The 8153-nt window shown below is 55.4% G+C and overlaps 1 protein-coding gene across 1 annotated transcript in view; it reads right to left on the minus strand.

Moving 5' to 3' along the window:
* Positions 1-7116: 7116 nt before the first annotated feature.
* Positions 7117-8153, minus strand: part of ABTB2 (ankyrin repeat and BTB domain containing 2) — a 130877-nt gene continuing 129840 nt past the window's right edge. The window contains exons 14-15 of the mRNA XM_044681848.1: positions 7588-7815; positions 7117-7330 (exon numbers count right to left, since the gene is read on the minus strand). Of these exons, the coding sequence (XP_044537783.1) occupies positions 7117-7330; positions 7588-7815 (442 nt within the window). The remainder of the gene's footprint in view (positions 7331-7587; positions 7816-8153) is intronic.

The following is an 8153-nucleotide window of genomic DNA, read 5'->3' on the forward strand; positions in this document are numbered from 1 at the left end:
CCCCCTCCCCACCCCCCATAAACCCTTGCTTTGGAACCATCTGCTTCTTAACCCGGGCTCCACAGATTTGTTTTTTAAATGTTTTCATTTAAAATTTGCTCTTTTATTTAAGAGCTCGAGATGGGAGGGGCTCTGCCGTCTGATGCGTTCTTACCCATTTCCAAGCCGCCTGCCCCAAAAGGGCCCAAGTGCCTGCCAGGGACTCCTAGAAACCGCGTCCGACCTGCAAAGTGAACGTGCTCAGCCCCGTCGTCCAAGCTCCTTCCCATCGCCTGCTTCCAAGCCTCAGAATTCTATCTAAACCTCCCCCTTCCCTCCGGCTTCGGCTGGCCAGCTCCAGAGAGCTCTGGTGCTCTTCGCCCCGGGGTAGTGGGGCGGCCTGCTGATCCCCAAAGGGAGGAAGGGTGTCTTGACCATCGGGGTAACCGCCGGGCCGCCCGCTTGGTCTCAGCCTCAGAGAAGAGCTCTCGGCCAAGGAGGATATGGTTTACTGGGGGATGGGAAGGCCTTTTGTAGAGAGGACACCCCCCCCCCCTTAGGGGCTGGCGGTCAGCCCGGATGCTGATTCCAAAGGGAGGGGGGCGGCCTTTTTCCTGTGGTAGGAGAAGATGGAGAGGAATGGGATAAACCCTCGCTGGGGAGCCGGCAAGTCACAGCCTCAACCAGTCTGCTGCCTCCCGATTCTGAGTCTTGATTCTAAGATTGATAATAAGGGTTTAAAAAGAAAAAAAGCTGGTTTGTGGACACACCCCTGCCCAAAGTCTGGAGGAGCTGGCCAGACGGGACCCCAGGGACTGGCAAGGAGGAGGGAGCAGAGACTGCCCAGGAAGGGACGAGGCTTTTCTATGGGCCAAGAAGCAGTACGTGGGGCTCCGCCAAAATGGGTTCACTGAGTTTTAGGTGAGCATTGAAATAAGAGTGCAAACCTCAGGTCCCCCCTCTCCGTCTCTGTCTGTCTCTCTCTCTCCCCCCTCTGTCTCTGTGTCTGTCTGTCTCTTCTCAGTGTCTACACCATTCTCTCACACATGCTTCCCAAGGGAGAACCCCCGAGTTCGATTGTTCACAGAGGGGCTGGGTGACGGCCACACGGCTCTCCCAGGCGTAAAGCGCTTGGCAAGCCCGCTTTGTCACTTATGTCTGACGTCTCCCATCTGGAGTTTTCTTAGCAGAGATAACCAGAAGTGGTTTGCCAGTTTCTTCAGCTTGCTTTACAGATGAACGAGGCAAACGGGGCCAAGTGACTTGCCCAGGGTCACCCAGCTAGCCAGATTTGAACTGGGGAAGACGAGTGTTCCTCACGCCGGCCCCTGTGCTCTATCCACTGTGCCTTTAGTGCTATATTCCTTCAGACAAGCCTTCCCATGGAGTAGGTGCCACATAAATGTGTATCCCCAGTGCCTGGCACAGAGTAGGTGCCACATAAATGTGTATCCCCAGTGCCTGGCACAGAGTAGGTGCCACATAAATGTGTATCCCCAGTGCCTGGCACAGAGTAGGTGCCACATAAATGTGTATCCCCAGTGCCTGGCACAGAGTAGGTGCCACATAAATGTGTATCCCCAGTGCCTGGCACAGAGTAGGTGCCACATAAATGTGTATCCCCAGTGCCTGGCACAGAGTAGGTGCCACATAAATGTGTATCCCCAGTGCCTGGCACAGAGTAGGTGCCACATAAATGTGTATCCCCAGTGCCTGGCACAGAGTAGGTGCCACATAAATGTGTATCCCCAGTGCCTGGCACAGAGTAGGTGCCACATAAATGTGTATCTTCAGTGCCTGGCACAGAGTAGGTGCCACATAAATGTGTATCTTCAGTGCCTGGCACAGAGTAGGTGTATAAAACCCGCTTATTTCCTTCCCTCCGTTTCTCTGTACTGCCAGTGCCCAGCGCCGTACCTGGGCACCGAGTGGTCACTTAACGAACAAATACTGATTGACTTGATTTAAGTAGAAGCCGGGCCGGCTGGCCGCCCGGGTAGCTGAGCGGGATGTGAGGATGGGCAGTCTCGGCGCAGGGCGCAGCCAGGGAAAAGGTGGGGAGGTTGGAGATGCGTCCAGGAGTCAGTGTGGCAGCGGAGGGGAGGATGGGACGGAGGAGGGCAGAGCAGCCGCGACTGGGGCGACGAGGGCCAGACGGGGGAGCGCCAGTGTCAGAGGAGGGGAGGGGACGGGCGAGATGGCAGGATCCAGCCGTGGACTGGAGGCGACGAGGGGGAGAGCGAGGAGGCCCGGGTGCCCGGGGCGATGGCCGGGCCCTTCCAGGGATGGGGAGGCCAGGAAGAGGGGAGGGTCTGGGGGAGCGATGTCGACGCCGGTTTTGGATGAGCCCCAGAATGGCCGTCCTGAGCCCCCACGAAATAGTAATACAGTGACTTGGCCTGTGAGCCCCCCCAAGGCTCAGGGCCAAATCCCGTCTGTTCAGCGTTGAGGATTTGGGGGGCTCCGTTGCGGGGCCACCCTGGAAGCCTGGGATTTGGGGGTAAAGCGCAGGTTGTAAGCCAACCTTTCTCTGCCGAGCGCGGCCTCCTGGGCTCCGCCGCCCCCCGCCCCGCCATCTGGGCCCCAGACGCAGCGAGGGACATCTGTAAGGCTGCGGCCGTCTCGGCACATCTCCCTGGTGGGATCGATCCGGGGCTCGGCTCTGAACAGTCACCAGGTGGGTCGGGGGGTCTTGAACAAAAGCGCCCCTTGAGGGGGCCGCCCTCCCCCGGGCGAGGAGGGGGCAGAGGCCGGCCCAGGGGTCCCGGCGGATGGCTGTGACCAGAGGAGAGGGGCCGGGCGGGGGCGGGGCAGCTGGGCAGACGGGAGGGGACGAGGAAAAGGGACGGCTCTCGGGGCTGGCAAAAGGCAGCCTCATTAGCGCTCGCTGCCCCTTCCCTCCTCGTGGGGGGCCTCTTGGGAAGAGGAAGGGGCCGCTCTGCTACCGGGCCTCGGGCCTGCTGGGGTGAAATTCGGACGGGCAGGACGGAGAGGAGAAACGGCCCGGGGAGCTGGAGCGGGCGCTCGCGGGACCCCCGCCGCCATTTCCCTGTTGTTCTGCCCCCGAGACCGGGCGGCGAGGATGGGGGTCGGGGAGGGAGATGGAATGCCGAGAGCTAGAGCAGAGGGGATGGCCGTGGGGTGCTGGGGAGGACGGGAGGACGGCCCTCCCCTTCTCTCTCTCCCTCCCAACAAACGGAGCCTCCGCCTTTGCCACGGGCAGCCACGAAGGGTTATTTCAGTGCAGAAGTTCAGTGGACGTTTGTTATGAGGGAGGAGATGGGGCGGCCCTGAAATGACCCCGGAGCAGCCTACGGTGGGCTCGAAGGAGAGGCAGGGACGAGCCTCGACGAGGGGGGAAGGATCGGGGTTCACTTGAACTGGCCAGTGCCGGATCTCGGTCCTTCATCGGGGCACAGTATTTGCCTCCTGGAGGATACGGGCCGCCCAGCTCTTGCCTGGTCGTCCCAGAGTCGGGGACACAGCGGGTCCTGGATAATAGTAAAGAACAATAAAAATAGCCATCACTTGCTAATTATTGATTATAGGGAATCTAGGTGGGAAAACTTCCCCAATATGGCGGAGCCCCTCCACGGGGAGGGCAATTGTAGAGAATTTCCTGGAGGCACCAAGAGCTCCCTGAGCTAGTCTAGAGCTTGAGTCCTCCCCAGTGCCGAGGCTGGCCTTTGGCTCGTGCCCAGGAGATGCCCTGGACCTAGAGGAGACCTAGAGAAGGGCTCCCTGGGTGGGCCTGGCGGCTCACGGCCGCTAGAGGGCGACGTGAACTCACGTTGGAAGGCTCCCTGTTTCTAATTCCCCACTCGATGCATGACCCAAGTCCTGGCCCAGGCTCTGGCCAAGAGAGGCTACTGGGTGGGATGGGGGCGACGGGAGAGAATAAGGGGGGAAGGCAGGGAGGAAAGAAGTCACATCCTCACTGATGGGTCGTGGAAAGAGCCTCATCCCAATGGTGGGTCCGGGCTCCCCTTGACCGCCTCTCTGGGCACCCCATGGTCACCCCATTGGACACAGTGACCTTATTCCTCCACATCTCGGGGCAGGAAGCATTTTCCTGGACCGTCTTTAGCCCAGGCATTAGCATCTGTTAAACAAGCCCGGGGAATGGCTCCCACCTGAATCATTTGCCCCAGCTTCCTCCATCTTTTATCTCTGGAAACTGAAGCCGAGGGGGAGCAGAGCCAGGCCAGCTGGGGCCCCCCGAGAAGCCGTAGGTGCTTGGAGGCCACCCTGGGTAATAAGCCAACCTGGGAAGCGTCGACAGAGCTTAGCGGGAGGAGCTCTGGATTTACAGTCAGGACCCGGTTCAGATTCTGATTCTGCTCCCTCGGTGGGTCTCTGCTGTAAAATGGAAGCAGGTGGTCGTGGCGAGGACGAGAACAGCTACTACAGGGTAATAATAACGGCCATCATTGATATTGGGCTTTAGCGTTTACAAAGGGCTTACCATAACCCAGAGAGCAAAGTGCTGGTATTATTCCCATTTTATAAATGAGGGACTGGATGGTTGGAGAAGTCTGACCTGCTAGTGTCGGCAGCAGGATCGGAATCCAAAGCTCTCTCCCACACGTCGTCTCCAACCTTCTATTCACTCTTCCACACTGTCTGGGAGAAAATCTCCTGCAGGTCAAAACTCCAGGAATCTGGTCCCCATTTCCTCCTGATCTTGACCTGAGATATCCCAGCCCCAGATGTTAGGACAAATTAGTGAAGGAGGAGAAGCCTCGGGGCCATTCAGGGTGGCAGAGGGTGAATGACCTCTGTAGCTTCACAAACACTTATTAAATGCTAGCCGAAAACTAAATTAAGCAATCCCAAAACAACCAAAAGCATGTGTCTAAGCCTGGGGTATGAGGACAGCCAGATGGTGCTGATGGGTAGATGCCAGCCTGGAGACCAAGAGACTCATCGTCCTGAGATCAAATCTGGCTTCAGGCACTAGCTGTGTGACTTTGGACAAGTCACTTAACCTCTTTCTGCTTCAGTTTCCTCATCTATAAAACAGAGATAATAATGGCACCTAGCACCCAGGGTAGTTTGTCAGCTAGGTGGCACAGTGGAGAGAGTGCTAGGTCTAGAGTTGGAAAGACTCATCTTCTTGGATTCAAATCTGACCTCAGATGCTAGTAGCTGTGTGACCCTGAGCAGTTTACTTCACCCTGTTTGCCTCAGTTTCCTCATCTATAAAATGAATCAGAGAAGGATATGCTAAACTTCTCTAGTATCTTTGCCAAGAAAACCTCAAATGGGGTTACCAAGAGTTGGACATGAATAAAAAATTAAGAACTTGGGGGAGAAGTCCATCCTCACTAGGTATACCAGATGCACCTCCATCTGCTGAAGAAAGAACGTTGGACTAGAAGTACCAGCTTGGCTGTTTACTATGTGACCTTGGGCAAGTCATTCTTCCTGGGCATCAGTTTCCTCCTCTGTCAAATGGGGTTGGGGTGGCGGGGTAAATGACCTTCCCTTCCAGCTCTAGACATTATGATGTCTATGAAACTTGGGGTTTGGAGTCTTCACAAAAAATAATCTATTTGATTTGGAGAGACCTTAAAGACGACAGTAAGATCTGAGATATTCATCTATCTTTCCATCCATCCATCTCTCTCTCTCTATCCATCCATCCATCCACCTATCCATCCCTCTCTCTTTCTCTATCCATCCATCTATCCATCCACTTATCAACCTATATCTATCCATCCATCCATCCATTCACTTTTTCATCTCTCTGTCTTTCCATTCATCCATCCATCCATCCATCCATGTCTGTCTGTCTGTCTATTCATCCATCTGTCCACACATCTATCCATATCTATCATATATAATTATATGTAATATAGACTAATAGAATATGTTATATTCTTATATGTAATATAAATAATATTTACATACAATAAATTATATATATGAGTATATAACATATTCAACAAGCATTCATTAGCAACTGCCACTTCTGAGCTGGGAGCTAGAGAACCAAAGACAAATATAAATATCTTTATACATCTGCGAGGGGCTTTTTCTATCCGTCTCTTTTTTAGGGGGAGGAGAGAGGAAAAGAGAGCAGAAAGCTGAAGGCAGAAGATTGATCTAGCCTGGTCTCTGAGGCAGGGAGTTGTGTGGCTCCTCCATGCTGGCCATTTGGTTCAGGTTCCGGGAATTCTCTGATTTAAAGTTAACCCAGCTGGTCTCCCGGAGCTCCCTACAGCAATTCTGCTATAGGGCCAGGGAGAAAGCCAAGTGGGAGGCTCGAGGGAGATAGAGAAAACCCTCCGGCCGTTCCCATGTGTGGCCGGGGCAGGGCTTTTTCTATTTGACCAGTGGGGAAATGGCAATTTGACCCAGATCACCAGGCACAAAAGTTTGGAGTTTAGAGGGGGGGAGGAATTTGGGGATCATTTAACCCAACCCCCTCATTTTACTGGGGTCCAGGGGAGGGAAATGACTTGTGGCAGGTCATGTTGTTAATCAGGGCCAAGAGCCGTGATGAGCACTTTCCAGTGGTCCGCCATGTCCCGCAAGGTTCCCAGACGTCACGGCATACTCTGTCCCCGTCCTAAGTAAAGAATTAGCCGAGGGACAATTGTGCCCCCCTCCACATCCCCATAAAGAGAAGCCCAGAGGCCGCAGAGGCATCCATTGTTAACGTGTTTATTGTTAATAAAACCCTGATACATTTACAATAAATGACAACATGAATTAATGTACAGTTACCGTATCATACAATATTACAGCAATAAAATAACGCCTATACCTTTGTACATCTTGCCGAAACAGCCGTTTGAAAATTATTTTCCAGTATTTCAAGCCATTTGGGGCTTTTTCAGGGGACAAGGACGTTCCTCCCCAAAAGCCTAAGCATGGCTTTGGGTGAATAAATAGATTCTGTTAGAGCTCTAAGGAAGCGCAGGCTGGCTGCCCGCCCATCAGCCGGCCTGTCTGGGATCTGGTCCATCCGCACGACCCGCTCGAGTAGCCCGGCTTCCTCAGAACCAAACGTGTCTAAGAGGCCAGCGAGCGGAGGGCCGAGGGAGCTTGTGGCCTGGATTCTCGGCCTGGGGGGTGGGATACTGCGGACTACCCTCCTCTCGCCTCCATCACTCGGCCTTCCTGCCAACTTTATCTCATAGGGACCGCCAAGAAACGCAGGGCCTGCGTCTTTCTGCTCTCCATTCCCGAGACAAGCAGGTTCGCTCCAGACTGAGCTAGGAGCAGTACGCTTGGCCCAGGAGGCTCTGCCAGCCGGCGCTTGGGTTCCTGAGCCCACCACCAGCAGCCTTTGTCCACGCCTGAACACTCCTCACTGCCAACGTTGCCTGGTCCCCCGACACCCCTGAAGTCCAGGGAAGCCACCGTAAGCCCCCTTCGCTTTGTCTTCCCATCGCCTACCTTCCTCTACTTACTTTCCTTTCCATTCCATCTAAAAGTGACCCCCCTACACCCCTCACGGCCTCGTGCCCCTAGCTTGGAGGTTCTGGCCTGGCCCCCTAAAGTCTCCAACGAGGAGAAAGCTGGAGAGATTCCCCGAGAGAACGTCTGGATGGGGGCTCGGGCCCTCTCGAGGGCAGGGGGATGGGGGGCCCTGCCTACAGAGCCTTAGACAAAGGGTGTCCTCGGTTCCACTCTGTGATCCTGAAATGGGCTACTTTGCTGACCACCATCCCGTGGCCCTGGGTCCGACCTCGAATCCGCAGAGGAGGAGGGATGGAGGGCATTTGGGCTGGGGCTAAAGGAGGGTCTTCCTCGGCCAAAGCGGAGCATGGATGAAAGAGGGTCCCCGTTGGGTGAGGAACAGCTCCCCCTTCGGAGCCGTATGTACTTAAAAAGGGGGTGAAAGGGAGCCGACGGGGGGAGCCCGGGCTTTTTTGGTGTGACAGTGGAGGAGAGGGACGAAGACCCTCTGGCCATAGAGGATCCCTTTCGGCTGAGAGAGTCTCACCTACGGGCAAGCCTGAGCCGAGGGCAGACCCACAAGAGAGGGACCCGGAGACAGAGACAGCCCGAGAGGTGGGGACCTGGCAAAGGCTCAGGCGGGACTTTTCTGGGGCGCTTGGATTCCCAGGAAGAACATGGCCGGCGCCCCTGAGCTTGGGCCCCGCCCCCCCCCCCGGCCTTCCCCCCCTTTCCACAGAGTCTTCTCTGTGCCTGCCCTGCCC

The sequence above is a fragment of the Gracilinanus agilis genome, chromosome 6 (genome assembly GCF_016433145.1).
Source record: "Gracilinanus agilis isolate LMUSP501 chromosome 6, AgileGrace, whole genome shotgun sequence".
Classification (NCBI taxonomy): Eukaryota; Metazoa; Chordata; class Mammalia; order Didelphimorphia; family Didelphidae; genus Gracilinanus; species Gracilinanus agilis.